Genomic DNA, 25,816 nt, shown 5'->3' with positions numbered 1-25,816 from the left:
TCTAGCCTCACAGATGGCGACTACATAGATTTGATACTATATGCATTTGATATCTATGAAGTATTTAGATATCGCTGCGCTGCAAATCCACACAGATCACATACGAGGCTAGATGACTTATGGCGGAGTAAGTAACTGCCGGCCATCTTGCGTCGAGAGACGTCTCTGTTAAGCTTGCTAAAGCGGACGTAAAGAGAGCGAATATTTTAACTTAAATATTTTTGATTTGCTAAATTCTAGCTAGATTTATGCCCACAGTTTATTTTAATAAAAAGCCGCATTAACAGGACTATAATTCAGACTCGATGTTGAATGTACCGGAACCCCCCCCCCCCCCCCCCCAAACGACAACCTATAACTTATTTTTAAGTGTGTAGTAAATTTACAACATCTTTTACTTTTATGTAGAACCAATCATCTTTAAAATCACTTGAAATCTGATCTATTTCAGGTATGCTTAGTGACTGACTCCGACGCAAAATGGCCAACAAGCGACAACGCCTGTCTTCATTGGTTTACAGTGCAATTTGATATCTAGTGTTATTTATATGATATCTGTTTGCACAGCGGACTTGTGGACTGTGGCTGGAGCAAAACTGCAGGCGGACATTTGGAAGCAAAAAATTAACAAGACGACAAAATACTCCGTTTTTTGAAGGTACGTTTTAGCTAATTGTCCGTGTGTCTGACCACCAACATTCAAAAAAGAATGTTGAACGTCTTTTCCGAACGGGATGGCATCTCCTCACTCATTCAGCTAACTGTTCACTGTCAGAACACTGAGTCCAACTTTAGTAGTGCACTGTACGCAACACTCATAATGGAAACACGCCGTTACGTTTCTCATAGTTTCTCAACGTGCACCTGCTTGTCGGGAATACTCGACGCTGGCCACGCTCTGCAAACATTTCACGACAATGCTGTGGTGGCGTGGCTTTTCTTTTGCTTTGCAAATTGATGTAATTCCATCCGTTTGCAAACTAGTAAACTGTTTGGATTTGTAACTCCATTTCTCTTTCTTTTCTTCCCTTTTTTATTTTTTATTTTTAAACAGACTAAGTTTTTAACTCTGCAATCTATTTTGTTTTGGGCATGAACCATTCACACGTGGACTACAGGGTTTGAGTCTTTGAGTTCATGGCATTGCACCTGTCAAAGCGTAAAGGTGTGTGTCGAAGGTCAAGGTCACAATTAATGCTAGACAAGTCAAAACACCAAAAATCTCAATTTCTCAGGCAGTTTTTATTGAATCATTTTCAATTTTACTGGCCATACCATAGACCCGGGGTGTCCATAGTTTTTTCTCTGAGGGTCACTTTCATAAATCAAAGGATGCAAGGACCAATTCGAAATCCTTCCATTTGTTAGAGGGTCAGAATCGGGTTTAAAAGAATCGAGTTTTTAAAATGTATGAGGGCTACAACTAGTGCTGCAAGGGTTAATGGATTAACTCGAGTAATTCGGTTAGAAAAAAGCTTTGAATCAAATTTTGCTGCTTCGAGTATTCGTTTAATGAGAGAGTCGTTGTTAGTTTTGAAAGTGTTTGCATTTAGTTTTACTGATTTGGCAATTGGCAGTGAATATAACTCATTCAACATGGCTGAATCCAGCGGCTCCGTTAAGAACAACATAAGGTAAGTTTTGTTTGAGCCAATGTTTTTTTTTTTTTTTTTTTTTATGCATTTGCTATTTAGTTCATAGTAGGGCTGGGCGATATGGCCTTAACTCATTCACTCCCAGCCATTTTCACCAGAGCAAGGCCCTTCGCTCCCGGCTGTTTTTTTCCAGATTTTGACTGATTTTGAAAGGCCCACAGAAAATTCTGTTTCATTGCTATAGACCCTACCCACGTGACGTCACAACTCCTTCCTCCTGACTGGTGCCGCCCATTTGTCCGTCAACACATCATGTTTACCTGTTACGGCTACGTACATTCCTCCTATTTACGACGTGTTTTTCTGCTCGTTAACATTAATAATCAAAATGGTGAAGGCGTGTGTGGCGGTCGGTTGCAATAACAGAGAAGATAGACGGAGAAGACGGAGAGACTTGAAGGTCTACCGGATTCCGAGAGACCCGGAGAGAAGAGAGCGAGATGGGCTGCTGCAATTCGACGAGAAAACTGGGCTCCAAACGATTACCACAGATTATGTAGTAGTCATTTTATATCTGGTAAGATGCATTTAATATATATTTAGAGGGTTTTGGGCTGACAACCACAATTAAGATCATTGCTAGGCTAATCGCCGACAACATACACGTATGTATGTAGTGAGAGTGCTATCGCTAAACCATATAAACATTAAAAGCCCTAACTCCATTGACAAACGACATGAAATACATTAGACTTGACAGTGGATGTTAGCAATAACAAAAGATTTTGAATTGAAAATTTCGTAACTCACCTTTCCAAGCACAAGATAGATTCCTGCCGAATTTTCGTGGACGAGGACCTGTTTCACCCAACCAGCAACGAAGTATTTATAAGCCTCCAAGCTCTTAAAGTTTTTCAAACTTTCGTGAGAATAGGCTGATTTTGTGTGGACAAGATAGTTGTACATATCAGGGTAGCTAGCAGATGTCAGGCAAATACGGCGGAGACAGCGGGTCGAAAAACATCGATTTAGGCATCAAATATGGATCTGGCGAATGGATAAACTGAAGCTTTTCCACATAACGCCTTTTATGCAACGCATCAAGTGAGTTTACGGCATCCGAAAGCATGAAAAGCATGTCTTCCATGAAATGCATTATAAATTGCTCGATCAATTGAGACCATTGATAATACAGACACAAAATGACGGACAAGGGGGCGGAACCATACAGCGAGCACGTGATTTTGTGACGTCGGTGGGTAGGGTCTATATAAACATGGAACCCACCAAAAGAAAGGTTAGACTCTCTTCTTTCAGCAGAAAAAAAAAAATCTTTTTCCATTCTTTAGAAATCAGCATTAGAAAATGGCTTAGTTTGAGCAATTTTCCAATTTCTGATGAAAAAATGGAGAAAATTAGCTTTTTGTAAACGCATACATTTCAAACATAAGTTTGACTTTAACAAAGCTATTTTTTGCATTAGTTACATTCCAAACATCTGAATAATGTTTTCCTTTTACAAAATACCATGAATAACCAGACAAATAGAGCTTTAGATAGCAAAGTAACAATTTATTCACACACGACTACTGAGAGATGACGGTTTGTCGCCGAGATGACGCCGTTGTCGCCACGTCAGCCGTGTAAACTTTTCCCTCATCGTTGTCTGTCTCACAAAGATGGATTATTTTTGCGTTTCTGCGGGGTCTGCTTGGCGAGCCGCTTTACTGAGGGTCTCACTCGTTTTGCGCAGTTTTTCCTCTCATTGTTTTGTTCGGTCGGAGCGCCGCCTGGCATTGTGCCGGCAGCACTCCGACCATGCTGCCCGGCCGTTCACTGCTGTTGAATCGGGTTGCCTGGTCTTGCAAAATGCGCTACTGCCCTCCAGTGGCCAGTTTTATTGCTTTAAAAGGGGTTTGGAGTGTTGTTCTTTGTTTCTCAGATACAGTGTAAGGTATATATGCTTCTTATTAAAAAAAAAACGCAAAAGATGTATAAATACGTTTCTGGGACAGTTAAGCATTTAAAAATAGAACGTATTTATACGTTTCCGGGAGCAAATGAGTTAAGCATGTATCGCGGTAAATTGAGCAGATTTACCTCGATAACGATAAATGACGATAAATTCGCCCAAGCGGACTGTTATATAATTTGAAAATCTGAATCAATGCATGAAATACAGATTAACCGTTTCTTGTTGATTTATATAACAGCTTTCAATTTAATATGTTTAACAATTGTACATGCAGTCTAAACATTAAGTATACAAAAATTTATTGTAAACAATAAGAATTCAAGTTTGAACATTTATAATGGCTTGTATGGCTTGAACAATGTACATTGTCAAAATCAATATGCCTGTGCAAACATGTCATTGTAATACAAATAATTTATGCTTGAACAGTACACTTCAAAAAGACAACTTTTTGTTAATGGCTGCTGTGACATATTTACTTAACACAAGTGTTTACTTCAGGGATTGTTTTTTTTTCCCCAGTGCATTTTTTTAAAACATGCAAGCACACATGAACCCCCACACAGACACACACACACACACACACACACACACATTGAAGCTGTATTGATCTAATGACACAGAATGGCGTACCGCAAGCAACACGTCACTTCCGCTCATTAATATTCATGACATTAGCTACCGTTGCTAACCGAGGACAAGCCATCGTTTGTCCCTAATAGGAAATGAATGGAACTCGTGTACGAAGGAGACGTTTACAGCGCTAAACCTACCAATTCTCTCCGAAAATGATGTGCCTGGTGCCAAATTGACTGGCATAGATGTGGAAGAACATAAAAATATTCAGTTAAAGAGATGGCTTTAGTGTCGAAGGCTGAAAAAGACGAAAAAAACGAGCCGACCTAAGCATAGCTTTAGCTTTTTTATCGACGCGACTGACAATGACATTCTCCCGTTTCAACAAGCTATCCTTTACCATCAGCCCTGTCTTTCTTACATATCCTCTGGTTGTCCTACGCCTCTTACCGTTCTTGGGGGTAATTTAGTTAGCTTTGTGTAGCGATCGCAAATGCTACTCAGTGACAGCCAACGAACACTTTTATTTTTTCATTGATAACACATCTTAATCCTATAATTTATTTACACTCCCCCCTTACTAAAGTTGTTTTTATATATATATATATATATATATATATATAACAGAAACGGTAACAGTGGCAGTCAGATACCATTATAATTCTTTTCAGGTCATTCATTGTCAGACAAGCAGTACGGCACAACGTTACGCTAAAAAAATAAGTTAAAAATATAAAAATGGCTTACCTCATTGTCTTCTGAAAGACCATGCCAACCCAACATAATGTTTACTGCATATGAAACGTGAATGGATTCGCCGAGCTGGTGTTAAAGTCCGCGCAAGTTGATTCGGTCTTCACATTTTTTCCTCCCGAGTTTTTGGTTTCCAGGAACGTATGAAGAAAACATCCTTCATGGTCGTAATGTCTAGAGTCGTTTCTACAAGTTCCAAAAAAGCAATGCGTGATCGGCATGTTGGTTTTTGAAAGATTACCGGCGAAAAGTAGCACTTTTTACGTTTGTCTATGCGAGGGCGGGTCTATAATGTCCCACTTCGGCTTTACTTCCGCTTTACGATGCGACGTCACGGTCTAAAAATAGCCTGCGTGCGGTACGCCATTAAGCACATACAGAAAAATAGCTGGGGCCATTAAACAGTCATATTAAAATTTTCACTGTTGGATTGTACTTTATGCTGAATGCTTTACTATCACAACAGCCATCAGAAATCACACATAGACAGAGATGCACAATAACGTGACATACTAATTGCTAGATGCAGTCCGTGCCCAATCCACTCATTAAGTTCAGCTGTTTTGCCAAGGTTAGAGCCGCTATCCGACTCCATCACGTTTATTTGTAGCGTTAGCCGCTAGCGTTAGCCACTAGCGTTAACCTGTGGCTTGGCTACTAGTAGAAAGAATTGAAAGCATCCTCTTTGGAAATCGTGAGAACAAGGGAGGACAGCGGGTGAAAGCCTGTCTGGATGCCGCCAAGAGTCTATTTAATGTCGGGTGAAAGTTTGGCGAACCTCCCTTAAGCCACACTCCATCACGTTTGCTTGTAGCGTTAGCCGCTAGCGTTAGCCACAGGGCTCTTGTTTGTTTGGCTTCCTGATAACAACGTGATTCAATACGTAAGCACACTTTCTGCTTTCGTAAAGGGGAATGAACATTGCCGAACAACACAGTCAAAGCGGGATAAAAAGACTATATTTTCTTGTTTTATTAAATTACTGAATTTACCGTCATGGTCAAAATTACATCGATCATCGTCAAGAATTTCGGTGCCGGTAAATTTTCGGTTTACCGCCCTGCTCTAGTCCATAGGTATATTTTAGAGCTGCAACGATTAATCAATTAACTCGAGTATTCATTTAATTACAGTGGCGTTGTAATGCTTTCTTTAGAAAGTGTTTGCATTTAGTTTTATTCATTTGGGTGGATACATTTCCCGCTAGTGGCAACAATGAATATGACATAACTTATTTAACACGGCTGAATCCAGCTGCTCCCTGTTAAGACCAACATAAGGTAAGTTTTTGTTTGAGCAAATTTATATATTTTTTTTTATTTGCATTCGTAATTTAGTTTTATAGGTAAATTTAGCCTTTTTTTGGGGGGGGGGGGGTTGTGTTTTTGAAAGAAAAAAAAATGTTAGCATTTTATCGCATTTAAGCTAGCGGACTTTTGCTATGCGAGTTATCCAGTTGTTCTTTTATCGTACTTACATCCGCATTTATTTATATATTTTTACCGTTTGAGGCCAAGATCAGCCATTTTAATTTCTTTTAAAGTTAAAGTGCAATTCTGCATAGTTTGAAGAAACACTCAGGAATTTTGTATTCATTCTTATGAAAGTGCAATCTTGCAAGCCTATGTTTTACATCTCCTAAAATTTATTCAGCAACGCATTAAATGTTCCTAATCCGATTACTCGATTATTCGAACTAACTAGTTGATAGATCAATTGACTGCTGAAATGATCGATAGCTTCAGCCCTAGTATATTTAGCTGTTTTTGTGGGAATACATGTTTGAACAATTTGTTAAGCATTTTATAGCATTTAGGCTAGCGGACTTTTACTATGCAAGTTAGCCAATTGTTGTTTTGTTGTACTTAGATCCTCATTTTTTTTTTTTTTTTATACCATTTGAGGCTAAACTCCTAGAGCTGAAACGAATACTCGAGTAAATCAAGTTTAAAAACTGATCCGAGTAATTTTATTCACCTCGAGGAATCGTTTAATTCTGCCAGCTCTAAGCATTACGTTTTGCCCGGACTACTTTTAATGCGGGACAACGCTCTGACGTCACGTGCGTATAGGAAGAAGCAATAAAAAAATAAAAACTTTACTGCAGCCGACAACCGCTACAAACTACGCCGACGTTGCTAAAAACTACGCCAGGATGATGGTACTACGGTGGTAGCAGGTAGCGTCTGATGTGTGTCATAGATATCACATGTATGTAGAACTACATGCGAAATGACATACTCGGCGGCGTTAGTAAACAGCCGCCATCTTAAAGCAGTAGACTTCTCAGCGCGAATAAATATGATTAACGTTACTGTCACTCGTTCACGTAGCGTTAGCCCTGCGGTGGGCTAGGTTTCTATTAATTATGACCATTGTTGATGTGTGGCTAACAGGCTTTATTTAATCTGTGAAAACATAGCGTTGTAGAGTGATGAGGGTGTAAAATAAAAACTTAATAAAGCTAACATGGCAGCAGCACCGTTGGTGTGTGAATGTGTGCGTGAAAGGTTAAATGTGTGCTAATGTAAAGCGCTTTGGGCATGGTAACAATGTAGATAATGTGCTATATAAGTACGCACTGTCCATTTAGCATTTACCATTAACTGTCAATTTTAGCTCAGTAGTCATTGCTGGATAAAACACACAGTAGCACTGGTCCCTAATGTGCCTCAATACAGCAGGTATCATACATTTATTTTGAACACTGCAAAACCTCTAAATCCAATCAGTGGCCTATACTACGAACCGAGTTCGACCTCCCCAGAAGTAATCCAGTTTACCAGCGGGTAACCGGAGTTGACAAAACCTGGTTGTCTAGTTTGTGATCAATCGGTGCTACGACGCTGATTATGAGGTTGATTAGTCGAACCTGTGTCAACCCAGTCAGAGTTACTGCGCGTTCACATAAAAGGGGGCGGAGAGCAGAGTCAAACACTACTTGTGACGATGGCACGGGCACCTTACTTCACAGAGGAGGAATGCGCGATGATTAAAATCCACCCTCACCGCGAAATCCAACACCGATTCGGCGAGTTGAGCGCGACGGGTCTGTTGACAGCGAATTTACAGATCGTGTGATTTGTGAATGCGTCAATATGCCAGTTTACTTATGTCCATGAAAAGAAATAAAGCCTGCTGTCAGGACAATAAAAGAAGATTTGGTACGTTAACAGTAAGAAATAATTTATCGCGCATCACCACATGAAGCAGGATGATTGTATGTTTAGTCTCCTTGACTGTATGAATACGTATGTTCTTTTTTTTAGTTTGGGCCTAAAAAATCCAGCTCGACCCGACCCGAGTCCGATCAATCAACTTGATTTGTAGGCCCAAGCCCAACGCCCCCTCCCAAAATTTTATGTTATATTTGTGAGGACTCAGGAGAAGAAGAAAATGCGGGGATGCCATGCGTTGTTGCGTAAATTAAAGCCCGTCTTTTGTAACGAATTTTCGCTGACAAACAAGACTGTAAGATGCATATTCAATAAACATTTATATCTTTTATATTTGTGCGTCTGTCCTATCAGTGGATTTGACAATTTAATCTCTTCGAGTTGGTAGAAAAAAACGCAAGTTTTCTCAATGTTTAAATAGTCTACATATTTCTATGATTATTATAAATATTTACACAACGAAATAACGCTGGAAAGTCCGTTAAATATATTTCTTGTATGAGAGCAAAGCTCCGCATTCGTTTACATTCAGCGATTTCAACAATCAATTTGAAGCGTTTCCATACCCCACTCCGAATCGCACGGCATACAGTGTTCTTACGCAGATATTCAGCATCACCGATGGACTCATGGAATACATATATTGTTCCTGGCAAAAGAGCGCACGGACAGGCACACAAGCTGCGCGGTTGTGAGGGCCTGACTCGGCGGGTTACGTTAGTGACGTCCGCCTCGATCAGTTGGAACAGGTAAAGAATTTCCTCACTTGAAATTATGTCTTTCATGGAGAACATCTTCCGGGTACGCCAGCGAATTTTGGCGGTCCCGAAATACCCGTGCCCTCCGGAGAGAGCCCCTCACAATCCGCGCGCCAATGTCGTATGGGTCGTCCAAGTACGCTGTCATTGTCAGGAGGACACGTCCGCGGAGGGGTGCTGTTTAAATAGAGCGTGGTTAATTGGAATCCTGATGTTAAGCAAGATCTAACTCTGACACGACCAGGTTTGGCGTGTGGCGTGTGTTGCCATGGCAACACTTCTCGGTTCCAACATATCCACCTTTCGTAGTCTCGCATAGCCGCGAACTTACGTCGCACGTGATAAAGTTACTCTCGAAGTTACCCTGCTAAGCCAGAAAACCGGCTTCGTAGTATAGGCCACAGGACTTACAGTTTAGGCTAACTTAAAACTTAACTAGAACTTAAAAATACTATCCCTTACTATCCTTCTCCCTATGATAAGAAATATCACGGGAATCAATGTGGGGAAGCATTTGATCTTTTTCTTAACACCTTATGTTATTTCCCAATGCAGAGAAGATATATCAATTGGTAGCACTACGCTCAGTCATGGTTCCACTTCCCATCATGCATTTGGGCCTGAGCTTTCAGTATCATTTACTGAAAGTATCATTTACTGAAAGCTCAACAAATACACTAGATGGCAATATTTAGTCACAATACACAAAGTCACAAGTCTTTCTATCCGTGGATCCCTCTCACAGAAAGAATGTTAATAATGTAAATGCAGTCTTGAGGATTTATTGTCATAATAAACAAATACAGTACTTATGTACTGTATGTTGAATGTATATATTTGTCTGAGTTTTATTCATTTTTTTCATAATGCATTGCCAAAATGTATATGATCGGGAAAAATTATCAGGAATGATTGGAATTGAATCGGGAGCAAAAAAAAAAAGCAATCTGATCGGGAAATATCGGGATCGGCAGATACTCAAACTAAAACTATCGGGATCAGATCGGGAGCAAAAAATCGGAACAACCCTTGTAGCAAGGTTTTTAATTCAATGCTCTCATAGCTATGTCAGGATATTCCGGAATGACTTTAATCAAGAACCTCGATTGAGTTTTTGTTAAAAATGTACATTTAAGGTCGCCGTCATTTGCGATCTCTACAAGCTGATCCTCCTGTTGCACAGACATGCTCGAATCACTCGGTTTATTCACAAACGGGTCACGAATCCACTCCTTCGCAGTTCGTGGGTCTTCGAGGTTGAAAGCTCATCTTCTGGCTCGTCAGGTGCCCTTTTCGCCGTAAAAAATATCTCCAAAGATGTCTGTTTTCCAGTCATCTACGCTCGTGTGGGGGCTAATTATTTCCGGGAACAAATGTGCTGCGCTCGCGGCCTTGTAATACGTTATTATCGAGGACAAGCACCCATAGATATATTATATACACAAAACGAGATGTACTGCTAGCAGTCCAATCAATGGATTTCTAATCAACATAAACATTCTAATCTATGTGTTAAACAGGGGCACAGGGTTACCTCGGCCAGAATGCGGACATTAATAAATTATTATTTCTGTGCGGCCTGGTAGCAAATGCGCCACGGACCGGTAACGGTCCGCGGCCCGGCAGATTGGGACCCCTGATTTATGCCATTATTTTGCTCTTTATTATTGTTGTGCTCTTCTCCACTATTAGATGGCGCTCACTCAGGTGTCGTCCAACAAGTGTGCAGGAGGTTTCCAGAAAGTCTTTGAACATGACAGGTGAAAGCTGAGCATGTTTGTATGCATGTTTTAAAAAACATTTTCTGGGGTAGTAAACCAGAGCTACTTTTTGGTTGTTCTTGCTTTTTTTTTACAGCGTGGAGCTGAAGTGCAAAATGAAATTTGCTGTCTTCCTGCCGCCCAAAGCGGAGACTGACAAATGTCCCGTCCTGTACTGGCTCTCAGGTTTGCACCCTCGTCAAAATGAATTGGTACTCCAAATTGCCTTTCTGCTGACTTGGTTAAATAGTCGTTTTTTAAATCTGGAATGCTGGCTCCCTTTAGTGGTATGAAGAAGTACAGCAATATTAATCGGTTTACTTTATTTTAAATCATTTTGCTTTAAATCTTGACAACCTTTTTGTTTTTACAGATATGGATACATTTTTAATATATTTGTATATATTGTATTTAAATATATATATATATATATATATATATATATATATATATTTATATATACATATATATGTATTTATATTTAATATATTTTTAATATATAATAATATTTGAACTTCTGTGAAATGTATTTTGATGGACATCAGTTTATTTTTCCTATTTTTAACTCATTGGCTGCTATTGATAGCACTAGCCGTCCAATCCATTTCTAATGCTAGCCCTCCTCTTTTTAAATGGATTAGACGTCTATCGTTGTTAATGAATTAACCCTTTACAGGGCACTCTTTTAAATGCCATGTAAAAAAAAAAAACCAAAAAAAAAAACCCAAAATCAACAGTAAGTGACCTGCAGTTTACTAACCAGCAGATTAAAGCATCCCACACAATATCTCCAGAAATAGCATTTTCTAGTTTAGTGTTAATATTTTATGAATTTATAAATGTATTTAGTGATGAAAATATAAAATTCATTGATAATTAATACGACAAAATAATTACGTAATGATAATTAATGATGTTAAAGTTAAATTACCCAAAAGCCACTATTAAGGATTAAACAGCTACCTTGCACTACAAACATACTGTTACGAGTTTAAAAAGGCATACTCGGTGTTGCAAATTTAATCTTTTGATTAGATTCAGCCACTTTTTGGCCCTCCAGCGATTTTCTTTTCCCAAAAAGGGATTCCCAATTCCAGTCATTGGTGCTGAAATACTGCCAAAGACACAGGACAGCTTTTTTTTCTGGGTTGTAAAAGGTTCTTTGGTATTTCACAGGCCTGACGTGCACTGAACAGAACTTCATCACCAAGGCAGGAAGTCAGTTGGCAGCCAAGGAGAACGGCATCATCATCGTTGCACCGGACACCAGCCCGCGTATGGTGACACACACACGCAGGCAACGACTGTTTCCAAATCTTATTTTATCTACTGTTATATATACATGGAGTCCTCGAGTTTCGAACAAATTCCGTTCCTACATAACCAGAATTTCCGCGCAAGTCAGTTTTCACCGTTAAAGTTGAAACTTACGTCAATACTTGAAAAAAAAAAAAAATACTTGGGAAAAAAAAAAAAAAAGATGCTGGACTTACCATTACTGCAAAGAGGTGGATCGAGAGTTGGGGTTTCCAATGGTTTATTTGCAACCAACAGCATTGAACAGGACTACTGACCACTCACCCCCCCTTCCCCCCATTTTAATTTCAACAATAAACATGGTGGTGCAATGTAGGCATTTTTTTCCATAACTTCGTTTGACGTTCTTATTTTTCACCGAATGTTTAATTGGAAAACCTTGAAGTTGTTACATTTATCATTCTTAAAGCATCCAACTGGGCATCACATTACAGTTAGTCATAATATGTTAAGTCCACGACCGCAGGAGTGGAGTTGGAAAACGTTGCGATATCTGTTAAAAAGTCATGATTGTACAACTCTAGTATTTACACATCGTTAGTTGGCATGTCCCCTTAAAGAGCATACGACAGGAGAAAAAAAAGTCTTACATAGCATTATTATGTGAATTACAATCATATTTTGAGACGATTCGACTATATACAACAATTTAGTAAAGCGCAGATGACGAGAAATTAGTCTTTTAATCTGCCGGTTAGCCACGCCTACCATTATAGGGCTCTAGCGTCCCCAACAGGTGGATGACGTCAGCGGGAGACTGGGCTCATCGGTTTTACTATTCAGCCCATTGAGGGGGAGTTATTCAGAACGAGGAAAACGCGACGAAGAGAGCCGCAAAATGTCATTGTTTCAGTCTCTCTGCTCCAGTATTTTTACAGGATATTCTTTTTATCCAAGTATTTTTCCACAATAGCTAAATAAATGGCTTGAGAAGGACCAGTCAGCCAGTCGAGGGTGAACTATTTACAACGAGGAAAACGCGACGAATAGAGATGCAAAATGTCATTGTTTCTGTCTCTTTACTTCAATATTTTTACAGGATATTCTTTTTATCCAAGTATTTTCCTCAATTGCTAAATAAATGGCATGGTCATGACAAATAAGTCTTGTGCTAAATGGAATATGAAATAATAAAAATGCACTTATTCAGGACGACATGGCAAAATTACTCCATAATGGTCAAAACTGTCGACTTCACCTTTGCTGTCGCACCTCCCGAACGATATTTTATGACACCTAAATCGGACATATGTCATTTCCCTTCCCCGGCTTCGGAGAATGTAAACAAACCAAGAGGCGTGACAGCTAGCCGACATGCTAACCCGAACCGGGTGATGTTTCAAAGTCTTCGAAGCGGAAAATCACACATAACTAGCCCGGATTATTTGACATGACGACTGGGTTGTCGATTGTCTTCGTGGACCGGCAAACCGCCCGGCGGAGAGCAGTTTACAGCTCGTTCCCCGGAGGAGGGCAGCTGCAGTTGTTGTGCAGCTAACGTGCAGCTAATGTGCATGAGGAGAGCTTTTTACATGTAAGTAAATGTAAGTAGTCCTTTATTTAAAGAAAGTTTGTAGTGTTTGCTTGGTAATCGCTGTATTTGTATTTGACATAATACAAAACAAGATGTTTACTCACTTCCTCGTAAGTCCAATGGTCCCATAGTAGTAGGGCTTGTTTTGGCCAATATGCACGTGAATGGGAACCTTTTGAAACTCCAAAAAGGCGCATACGCCTCTCCCTCTTAGAGGAAGATTTTTCTGCAGCCGTTTGGCTGGCGTGATGCAAAAAATAACGTATTAATCCGCAAAATCAGCTGAATCCTTCATCCTTCTCATACACAACATTACGGGTGTAGAGTGAAGAGGACGCCTTCAACCGTACACGTCACAACGCCCTCCTCCTCAATGCAAGACTGAAGCCGGAAGTCACTCATTTTCATGGCACAGGATTAAAAAAACTAAATAAATATAGCGATTTCTTCCACACACATTCAAGCGGTCCATATCATTCAGGAGCATAAAATACCGTGTGTATTACGAAATAAACATGCTTTTTCGTGTCACATGCACTTTAATGTGCTTATGACAGCAAAAAAGCATGTTTATTTCATATTTCACGCAGTATTTTATGCTCCTGAATGAAATGGACGGCTTGGATGTGTGTGGAAGTGATCGAATTATATATTCTTTTTTTTTTTTTTTAATTCTGCGCCATGAAAATGAATAACTTCCAGGATTGAGGAGGAATGCGAATGTAACGTCACCCGGGTCAGCATCTCACAATACAGCGTTGCTTTACATCATACAGATGGACTGCGGATTCAGCTGATTTTGCGGATTAATTCGTTTATTTTTCGCATCACGCCAGCCAAATGTGCTGCAGGGTTTTGTTGCTGCACCAGGGAGAGGCGTGTGAGCCTTTTTGCATTTCAAAAAGTGCCCGTTCTCTGCAGATAATGGCCCAAACAAGTCCGACAACTGTGTGACCATTGGACCGACGAGGAAGTGAGTAAGCTACGTGTTTTATATCATGTCAAATACTGGGATCGTGGCACACGTTTTAATAACGAGGTGGCTTCCATTTTGTGGCTGACAATGCTCCTTGTCCACCGAGAACGCCACTCGGCCGACGACCAGTGGCTTGTTGCACACCCCCCTCGGTCCTCTTTGCGTGTCCGCTGGGAAAGCGCGATACTCAGCTTATACTCGTGCGGTCCTCCGTATCGTCCCGACTTCCAGCCCCCTCTGCCATCTTAGTGTGCCTGGCAATAGACCACTATCCTCGGGTTGGGCTCGGGCAGCTACGCGCTTCTCCGACGTCGGCCGGTTTGTATGGCGGTCATTCTCCAGCTGCTTCCCCGGCAAACGAGCTCTCCTGCCCGCTGCAGGGGAACGACGAGCTGTAATTTGCTCGCCCCCGAGGGGTTGCTGATTGGTGAAGACAATCGACAACCCCGCCGTTGTGTGACATGGTCCGGGGTAGTTTTGTGCAAGAAGTTGACAGTTTTGACCATTCTGGAGTAATTTTGCCATGTCGTACTGAATAAATGCATTTTTATTATTTCATATTCCATTTAGCACAAGACTGTTATTTGTCATTTATTTAGCAATTGGGAAAAATACTTAGATAAAAAGAATATCCTGTAAAAATATTGGAGAGGTTGAAACAATGACATTTTGCTGCTCTCTTCGTCGCATTTTCCTCGTTTCGAATAATTCCCCCTCAATGGGCTGCATTCGAAATCAGATGAAATCGTGACCCTCCCGAAGTCATCATCCAGCTGGGGACGCTAGAGTGCTATAATGACATGAGGGGCTAAACAGCAGATTAAAAGACTAATTTCTCGTCATCTGCGCTTTGCCAAATTGTTGTATATAGTTGAATCGTCTCAAAATATGATTCTAATTAACATAATAATGCTATTTAAGATTTTTTTTAATGCTGTCACAGGCACTTTAAACCAGTTTTTTTTTTGTTATGCCCCTATAAGGAAAACATGGTGCGAATTTAGTACTGTACAAATATTTTGCATTTCATTTAAAACAAAGGGTAGTCATTGTTAAAAAGTTAATTAGATATAATACGTATTAGGCAGTAATTTCAAAACTTACAATTTTTGCTAAAGGTTACAATATGATACCAACAGTAGAGGGGTTGAAATTTCCGATTCTTAGATTATACGTGATTCGGCCGTGGAAGATTCGAGAAAGATTCAAAAACATCCAAGTTCCGTTCATTGAATTATACTAGGTAAGCAGAACTAAAACAGAGACAGCGCAGTTTTCGGGACGCAGTAAATATCATGTTCAACTCATGCCGCTAGATGGGAAAAAAAAAAAAAAAAAAAAAACAGTAATTCCCGACTGCGGCCGACAGCTGCTACAAACAACACCCAGTTGCTAGTTGCTACAAACATACGGCCACATACGGCTGCGGTAGATATAATATATATGTAGAACTAGATGCCAAATGACAGAGTTGCCGGCGTTGGTAAACAGCCGCCATCTTAAAGCAGTTTACTTCTCCAGAAGGCTCTGTTGTAACGAATTAATTAACTTTTTATCTAAAATATCCTAAATCGGCAGTTTTAAAACTTAGGGAAATAATGGAATAACGGGAGCAATTTTAACAACTTTAACGTTTGATTCACAACATTAATTAAATATAGTTTAACACTGCTGATACAGAATGGAGACTTGAGTATTTTACTGTTTTTAACCGTTAACGTGATACTGAAATATTAGTTTAGCCTGAGAGGTTTTTTGAACAATTTTGGAACTAATGTACAAAACATTAAAAGCGGGTGGTGGTACATTAATAATCGATTTATAATCCAATCAGAACCTCTGAATCGTAACGATTCGATTATTGTTAGGTGCCCCAAGATTCCCACCTCTAACCAACTGTGCCAGAGCCTTTGAATGAAAGTATGGTGTATCTGTTGATTGAGCTATTTTTTAAGTTCATGGTTGTTTTGAGGGCCTCTTTGAATTTTGGGAGCGTCTGAAGATTGTGTCTATGTTGTTTTCAGGTGGCTGTGGCGTGGAGGGTGAAGACGACAGCTGGGATTTAGGCACTGGCGCTGGTTTCTACGTGGACGCCACTCAAGAACCATGGAAGAACAACTACCGCATGTACTCCTATGTCACCAAAGAAGTGCGACAAGGGGGTTTCACTTTGCTTTTGTTTGACCTGAACATAAAAGCCATTGTAGTGACCAAGTTTTTTTTTTGGTCTCGCCCTCAGCTGCCCAAGCTCATAAACGACAATTTCCCAGCCGATCCTAACAGGATGTCCATCAGCGGCCATTCCATGGGCGGCCACGGGGCGCTTATCTGTGCCCTCAAGAACCCTGGAAAGTACAAGGTAACACTAGTTGATTATATGACGACACACAGCTCTGATAGGACCATGCCTTCTTTTCTCTCTTCTGACAACCCTCTAGAACAATATTCTGGCATCTCCTGATATTCAGTCACTCAGTTTTCTTTTCTCGGCAGGCCGTGTCTGCGTTCGCTCCCATCTGCAACCCAATGCAGTGTCCGTGGGGGCAGAAAGCCTTCGCCGCCTACCTCGGTCCTGACCGAACCACCTGGGAGGTAAGCAGTTCTCGTCTTCTTCTGAAGTCGGCTACTCTTGGACGTGGTTAAATTAATAAGCTATGTTTTGGAGGAGATATTTTGCTGAAAACTGCACTTTGTCAGGGTTTATGCAGGTCATTAAAGAGCATTAAAAGTCATTAAATGCATGTCAAAATTCAGGCCTTAAAAAGCATTAAACTAAATGTTTGAGACATTAGAAATTAAATTATTATTATTATTTTTTTACATTATTAAGGGAGTTCCAAAAAATAGATTACTAGATGCATCGCGATTCAAGACGTGACGATTCGATTACGATTTATAAAGGTTCAAAAACGATGATTTTTCCCTAATAACCTTATGACAGCCGCTCGTTGCGGAACGAGATTCAAGACACGTCTACCGCCCGGACACCTTTAACGAATGCACGCACAACGTTATCATGGATACTGCCGGTTACTGAGTGAGAGATTTACTGCTTTTCAAAAGACTGGAAAATAAATTTGTGTATGAGACAGGCAGCTCCTGTCCGCAAGTTTTTTTTTAGAGCGAAAGGGGAAGAGAGATAGTTCGTTGCTCCTTGTCTTTCAGTTGTCCAGCAGTAGGTTAAAGTCGTGTTAATTGGAAAAAGTCCATAGTGTTTTGCTAAGTCCGGTGTCAGTCTATCAGAGGTGAGAGCACACGAACCCTTTGTCTTGAGATGTTACTAGTTAGTAGAGCTGGGAATCTTTGGGCACCTAACAATTCAATTATGATTACGATTCACAGGCTCTGATTCGATTATAAAACGATTATTGATGCCCCCCCTCCTTTTTGTTTTGTTTTTTTGTTTTTTTTGTTTTGTACATTAGTTCCAAAATTGTTCAAAAATCCTCTCAGGCTAAACCAAACTACTATTTCAGTATCAAGTTAACATATAACAGTAAACAAATATACAAAAATAACAGTAAATGAAATACTCCAGTACCCATTCTGTATTAGCAGCTTTAAACTACATTCAATTAATTTAATGTTGTGAATCAACAGTTAAAGTTGTTAAAATTGCTCCCGTTATTCCATAATTTCCCTTCTGTCTACTTTTGTTAAGTTTTAAAACTATTTCATCATTTAAAGATAGATTCAAGACAAGATTCTGCTGATTTAGGAGTATTTTAGATAAAAAGTTAATTAGGTTCGCTACAACAGAGCCTTCTAGAGAGGTCTACTGCTTTAAGATGGCGGCTCTTTACTCACGCCGGAAAGTCTGTCATTTCGCATCTCTGTTCAATAATACATGTTCTAACACCGACGACGTCTGTCATTTTGCATATAGTTCTACATATATATGATATCTACTGTAGCGGTATGTTTGTAGCAACTAGCAACTGGCCGTTGTTTGTAGCAGCTGTCAGCAGCAGTCAGGTATGATTTTTAAAAAAAAAATTTTTATCTAGCGGCATGAGTTGAACATGATATTTACTCTCGGTCCGTTCCTCATTGCGTCCGAAAGACCGCGCTGACTGTGTTTTATTTCCGCTTTACCTGGTATAATTCAATAATTGGAATTTGGATATTTGTGAATCGTTCTCGAATCTTCCACGGCCAAATCGCGAATAATCTAAGAATCGGAAATTTCGCACACCTCTACTAGTTAGCGCTGCGCTGAGCACTATGCTAATTAGCTACTTCGCTAACATATATTTCCATGTCAAGTTGTTCGGTGTTTGGTGGTGTACATAAGTTACTCCAGATGCAGAACGTTTAAAACCAGGATTAAGTACAGCGGTAACACTACAAACATGTGAAATAGTACAGAAATCTGTGACAACAAAGTATATTGCTTATGGTCTTATTTTTATGGTCTTTGTTTGTTTCCAGAAAATGTGGTATTCATTCCACCAGTGTAAATTTTATGGTATTGTTGAGAGAAATAAGTACTGCCTTTGAAACCGCTAATGTTTTTGCACCCTCTTGTGAAAAAAAGTATCTCAAGGTCAGCTATCTTTTGTATGGGCATGTTTCCATCGTTCCTGTTGAATCATTGGGATTAGGGCTGTCCCAAACAACTAATTTCCTCCCGATTAGTCAGCCGACTATTTTTATGATTAGTTGACTATCTAAAAAAAATTTAAAATTTTATTTTATTTGTTTACTACTTTAATGATGAAATTCTTGTTCAAGCTTATTAATTCACAAAAAACATTTTGGAACACCTAAATTCTTTATTAACGTATAAATAACATAAATACCAATAATCACAAACAATGAGGTCAAATGCTGCTGGCATTAACTAGTTCAAAAAAATGTAAACAAAAACACTTCATCTCTTTAACAGGAGTCAAAACAATTCTTACTCTTTTTGTGGTATGTCATTGTCTATGTTGTTCTAAATGTTAAAATGAATTGCATTGTCCCGGACAACCATTTTCTGAATACTTTGTGTGAGTTCAAGTAACTAACATTAGTGAAGTCATGGATTACAGTAAGCAGGCCAGTGCTGTTTCCATATATACTTTTATTATGTATATACAGGATATATGTATATATTTTACCCAAGTGGGAGCTTCCATAATCCTAATAAATTTAATAATAATGTGAAAAAAATATTATATATTATATATGTATTAATTATTCTATTAAATAAAAATGCACGTTGATACGACGCACATAAAGGCAACTTCCATTTTAAAAAATCGTTAGAAAGTTGTATAGACTTACAATCCGCTAGCTTGTTGTTTGTTGTCTTCGAAAATTACACTTGGGTGTCGGCGCTTCAAGTGTTCGTTCATAGCTGACGTGCTATGGTGGTATGCAAGCTCAGCTTAGCAAAGAGTACTCAAAGTGGCACCCTCCATATTTTCCTTTAAATAATTCCAGGCTCTGGCTATTCGGTCCACTTTTTTAGTTTTATGCCGCTTTCACGTGTTACCAATTCTGCCCGTTTTGGTAATTGGCAGTGTTTTCAGCTCCTCGCCATAGTGAGGAGTGAATCGGGCGATTCACTTGGCTCGTTGTCGTCGGTTCGTCAGATTTCCTCCTCAGGAAGGCGGCGGCGTGCATAAAAACACCGAGAGGCGTCGGATGGCTCTTTATGGATACTTTTATTGACCAAAACAAAAACGTGGGGGACGCAGCCACTCAACTCGGCGCTACCCGCTCAATTTTCCAACTCACCGATCTCGCTCCCTCTCGCTCGCTCGCCCACTTTCTTCCTCTTTGCTCACTCTGACAACGCCGGTTACATTGAAATAACAGCGGCCCCCTTGGGGTTGCCAGTAACAACCGCTTGCATCGTGATCGCCTGCCATTCTAAACTTTATCCGCATGTAATTTTTTTTAACCCGTCGACGGTATGTTTTGCCCGTCGACGCATTTACGTCATCGACAACGTCGACTAGTCGGGACAGCTCTAATTAGGATATTTTAAATAACGGACATAAATTTGTTTGGCTACTTTATTAATTAGTAATGTACGATGCATCGATAATTGTGATCGCTATAACCGTGATCATCGTTCAATAATCGAATCGTAGCACCCTGAATCGTAACTGAATCGAATCGTGGGGTGCCAAAGATGGCACACCCCTATTATTTATTTGAGTTGTCTGATATTATCAGGTAGCCGGGATAAGAGAACATTAGATAAGATCATTACGGGAAAAAAAGAACCGATACTATCGGCTACCCAGTGATATCGGACGATAAATGCATTTTCAAATTATATAGGATAATATCGACATTGGTTTATCATGATCAGTTTTGGACCAGTATGCATGTTGCCTTCAAAGTGAATGTAGAAGCCTTCGTGTTGCAAACATTAAATGAGTAAGTGATTGAAAATTAATGAATTATAATCTCATTACATACCTCTTTCACTGTACTGAAGCTGTGTGCCTTTGTTATTTTAAGCCAGAAGCACTGTGTGAGCCATATGTGATACAGCAGTGCCTTATCGGCACTTTGCACTTGATCCAAAAAACAGGGTTAGGGTTTTTTGATTTTAATAGTATAGTGGTGCATTATAGGCACTTTTTGTGTATAACTTCAGTTGAAGTTGTCCTCTTATTTATTTATTTATTTATTTTTGATAAAATGCTTATTGGAAAATCTTGGAAGTTGTTACATTTATCGTGATTAAAGTATCCAGTAGGGCACCACAATATGTGAAGTCCACTAACGCATATATCTGTATCGGACAATAACGTAATATCTATTTAAAAAGAAAATTATCGGACAACACTACATAATACAATTTGTGTGTGAAATTATTTGCAGTTGGGCATGTGCATTAGTTTAAAGTGGCATTCTAAAGTATTCAATGAGATTTGCTGATACCTGTAGAAACGGAAATTTTTTTTCCAAAAGGATTACAGTGCACAATGTATGCAATTTTCGTGAGGTTTGTAAACTTCACAGACAAGCTGGGCATTACCCTCTGCTACGCCTTACGAATATGGTGACACTAAACGGGTGGATAACAGCTGACCAGTAAAAGTGGTCCACAGCGGTCGATGAGTCAAGTGAAATTGCCCGTGACACTAACGCATGCCTGTGGCGGCCTCCTCCAAGGCATACGACGCCACAGTCCTGGCGTCGAAGTACTCCGGTCCGCAACTGGACATCCTGCTGGACCAGGGCCAGGACGACCAGTTCTTATCCGCCAGCCAGCTCCTGCCCGACAACCTGATCGCCGTCTGCTCAGAGAAGAAGATCCCTGTCGTCTTCCGCCTGCAGCCCGTCAGTCCACTTCCTTTTACTTATGCCATTTATATTGAAGTCCGTTGCACATCATTCATACATGATTGAGAGAAAAAAAACTCATTTGAAACAAATATATTTTATGGGAATATTTTAAAAATGTTAATAGAAAAAGTTCATTTGTATTTTTTGTAATTTGATTCAAATAAGCTTTTTAATACATAGTATTTACAATAATTTAATGAGTATACGTGATAGGGATGCACCAAAAAAAAAGGCTTGGCCAAAAACTCAGAAAAAGAGAGGGGAAACATGACCAATAGATGGCAGTGTTGCCCTTAAGGTTGACTTATGCTTCTGCGTAGCGGTGACGGTGGACCTATGCCGTCAACTCAGACCCGATTTAAGACCGTAGCCCAGTGGTTCCCAAACCGGTCCTCAAGGACCTATTTGGGCCTATTTGGTTTAACAAATGAGGTTTCTGCTATAACAAGCAGCACCTGACTACAATCAACTGATTACACTTGTAAAACACCAAATTAGGGCTGTCCCAAACGACTGATTTCCTCCCGATTAGTTAGCCGACTATTTTTACGATTAGTCGACTAATCTAATAATTACAAAAAAAATTTTTTTTTATACTACTTTAATAATTTAATTTTTGTTGAAGCTTATTAATCCACAAAAAAACATTTTGGAACACCTACATTCTTTATTAACGTATAAATAAATAACATAAATCAATAATAAATCACAAACAATGAGGTCAAATGTTGCTGGCATTAACTAGTTCAAAAAGAAAAAAAAAATGTAAACGGAAACACTGAGACTTCACCTCTTTAACAGGAGTCAAAACAATTCTTACTCTTTTTGTGGTATGTCATTGTCTATATTGTTCTAAATGTTAAAATGAATTGCAATGTCCGGGACAACCATTTTCAGAATACTTTGTGTGAGTTCAGATGCTTTTTCTGGTGTGCGTTCCGCATTTTTGGGGGAGGGGAAAAACTGTTCAACTTTTGTTTGTTTTAACCTGAAAATAGATAAAGTAGAGGGCACACTGAAATATTACAACTATTTTGAATGAGAGGCACACATACTCACAGTAACAAAAATTAAATATATAGTATTAATTTTATAGTATACGACAATATATATACACAATGATACTTTATAATATAAAGTGACTAACATTAGTGCAGTCATGGATTACAGTAAGCAGGCCAGTGCTGTTTCCATATATATTTTCATTATATTATGTATATACAGGATGTACAGTGAGGAGAACAAGTATTTGATACACTGTCAATGGGAAAACCAATTTGCAGTGTATCAAATACTTGTTCTCTCCACTGTATGTATATATTTTCCCCAAGTGGGAGCTTCCATGATCCTAATAAATTTAATAATAATAAAAAAATATATATATAATTATATATACATTAATTATTTTATTATATAAAAATGCACGTTGATACGACGCACATAAAGGTAAAAAATCATTACAAAGTTGTATGGACTTACAATCTGCTAGCTTGTTGTTGTTTGTTGTCTTGGAAAAATATACTTGGGTGATGGCGCTTCAAGTGTTCGTTCATAGCTGACGTGCTACTGTGGTATACGAGCTCAGCTTAGCAAAGAGTACACACAGTGGCACCCTCCATATTTTCCTTGAAATTATTCCAGGCTCTGGCTATTCTGGTCCGCTTTTTTGGCTTTATGCCACTTTCATGTGTCACCAATTCTGCCCTTTTTGGTAATTGACGGTGTTTTCAACTCCTCGCCATAATGAGGAGTGAACCGGCGATTCACTTGGCTCGTTGTGGGCGGCGGCGTTCATAAAAACACCGAGAGGCGTCGGATGGCTCTTTATCGATACTTTCATTGTCCAAAACAAAAACGCAGGGGCTGCAGCCACTGAACTCCGTGCTACCCGCGCAGCGTGCACTTTCCAAACTCACCGATCTCACTCCCTCTGTTTCGCTCCCTCTCTCTCGCTCGCTCGCCCACTTTCTTCCTCTTTGCTCAATCTGACAATGCCGGTCACATTGAAATAACAGCGGCCCCCTTGGGGGTGTCCGTCACAACCGCTTGCATCGGGAGCGCCCGCAATTCTAAACTTTATCCGCATGTAAATTTTTTTTTTTTAACCCGTCGACGGTATGTTTTGCCCGTCGACGCATTTACGTCATCGATGACGTTGACGACGTCGACTAGTCGGGACAGCTCTACACCAAATTAGTACACATGTGTCGTCCTGTTTTCTTGGAAAGAAATCCAGCACCCACAGCGGCCTGATGTGGAATAGTTTGGGAACCCCTGCCGTAGCCTGATGTACGCCTCCATAAAATCCTGACTACACGTCACGTTGACGCGCGTCACATGAACGTCGAAGGGCTGTGATTGGTCCGCTCAGAGCGTTGGTTCCGGTTCAGCATGACAACAAAAACACCGCTTCTGTGTCGCGTACACTTCAACATTTGTATTAACTTTTGTTGTTCAATACTATGATCCCTCATTTTTCGCAGTTAATGGAAACCAGAACCCACTGCGATACGTGAAAAACCGCGAAGTAGCGCAAAAAAAAAAAAATGGTGTTCATTTAGATTAAGCATTGGAAAGCGATACATGTAAGACGTTTTTCAGTTTTTCCCCAAAGTATAGCTAAAAAATATATATATAAATTTTAATACACGGTTTTTAAGCACTTCAAATGTAAGAATTATGATTAAACATGTTGCTGTCCCACCGAATTATTTTTAAACAAGAATAGAGAGTAGAAAAAACACTTGGCTTTATTAAATGCTTCATTGAGTGAGTCCACTCAAATCCACTCAAGCTGCTCACTTACAATGAGTTGCCACAGCAACTGTTTAACAAGTTAAATGATGATTGACGCATGCAGCGCTTTTGAAGTTCGTGTCTCTAGCACAGGGGTCTCCAAACCGGTCCTCGAGGGCCACTGTGGGTCCTGGTTTTTGTTCATACCGATCAAGTACAGACCTTTTAACCAATGTGGTTTGTACTAAAACAAGCAGCACCTGACTGCAATCAACTGATTACACTTACAAAACACCAGACTGGTGATAAGGTCTGTACTTGATCTGTATGACCAAAAACCAGGACCCACAGCGGCCCTATGTGGAATAGTTTGGAGACCACTGCTCTAGCAAGATCAAACCCAAAATCTGTCAGTCATCGTTAACTGTAATAAGTGACACCAGTGTACCACGTGTTGAGCAGGGAGAGGGAGGGCGCTAGAGACTACGCGATCGGCTCGGGACAGCTCATCTGTATTTTTTTTTTTTAATTGGGGGGGGGGGGGGGGGATCCGCCATGGACAGAGGGCACGAAGTTTGAAGTACGAACTAGCGAAGGATCACTGTATTGATTTGCTGCTGCTGCAAATACACTATTTCCATTTCCGTTGGAACTAAAGGAATTCGACTAGAGTCCCCCAAAACCGTACAAAGGCAAAGCCACACCCCTCTAGTGGCATGGTGGTGAATTACAGAGCAATGCGTTCTCTTGACGCAGAACTTCGAATGCGCAATGTTGCTCCGCCGTCACCGGAACGCAGAAGCATACATCATCAGCCTTTATATTAACAGTCAATAGGAAGAGGAGCACGACTACTGCTCTCCACAATCTGCCCGTCCAAAGTGCTCCTTTGCTTGCCAAATACATCTGGTGCATGATAGGCTCTGTAAATTTGGTAAAAGTAAGTTTTGCGAGTTAAAAAAGGATGTGGGTGGCCAGATAGTTTGCTCTTCTGGATACACCGCCATATCATTCTGTTTTGACCATGTTAATTCAGTAATGAAAAGTATTTCGGATCGAAATCGAAAAATGTCACATTTAGACGAAAAATTATCAGCCACCGAATTTTCGGTGCATCACTAAAACATTACTGGACTTTTCCCCAATTTTACAGGGCAGAGATAACCATTTCCGTTTTTCTCCAATAGGGCTACGACCACAGCTACTTCTTCATCTACTCCTTCATCAATGACCACATCAAGCATCATGCAAAGTTCCTCAACGCCTAACCAGCTTCCCCAGAGTTTAATCAGTTAGCCACTGATCATGTAATCATGTAACTGTGTGATCGCTGGTTTTAAACAATAAAAGGTCCTCCTTTTTCA

General features: G+C 39.9%; 1 protein-coding gene across 2 annotated transcripts; it reads left to right on the top strand.

Moving 5' to 3' along the window:
* Positions 1–567: 567 nt before the first annotated feature.
* Positions 568–25,816, top strand: esd (esterase D/formylglutathione hydrolase). 2 transcript variants are annotated; one of them, XM_057851704.1, is made up of 9 exons: positions 568–658; positions 10,526–10,593; positions 10,691–10,779; positions 11,770–11,868; positions 16,445–16,569; positions 16,660–16,779; positions 16,914–17,012; positions 21,543–21,710; positions 25,640–25,816. In XM_057851704.1, exons 2-9 carry the CDS (start codon positions 10,526–10,528, stop codon positions 25,718–25,720), a joined length of 849 nt encoding a protein of 282 aa, XP_057707687.1. In that variant the 5' UTR covers positions 568–658; the 3' UTR covers positions 25,721–25,816. The 2 variants fall into 2 exon arrangements, with proteins under 2 accessions (XP_057707687.1, XP_057707688.1); XM_057851705.1 differs by lacking the exon at positions 21,543–21,710.

The sequence above is a fragment of the Corythoichthys intestinalis genome, chromosome 12 (genome assembly GCF_030265065.1).
Source record: "Corythoichthys intestinalis isolate RoL2023-P3 chromosome 12, ASM3026506v1, whole genome shotgun sequence".
Classification (NCBI taxonomy): domain Eukaryota; kingdom Metazoa; phylum Chordata; class Actinopteri; order Syngnathiformes; family Syngnathidae; genus Corythoichthys; species Corythoichthys intestinalis.
Note: the sequence above shows the minus strand (reverse complement) of the source record. Positions and strands in the feature narration are given on the sequence as shown.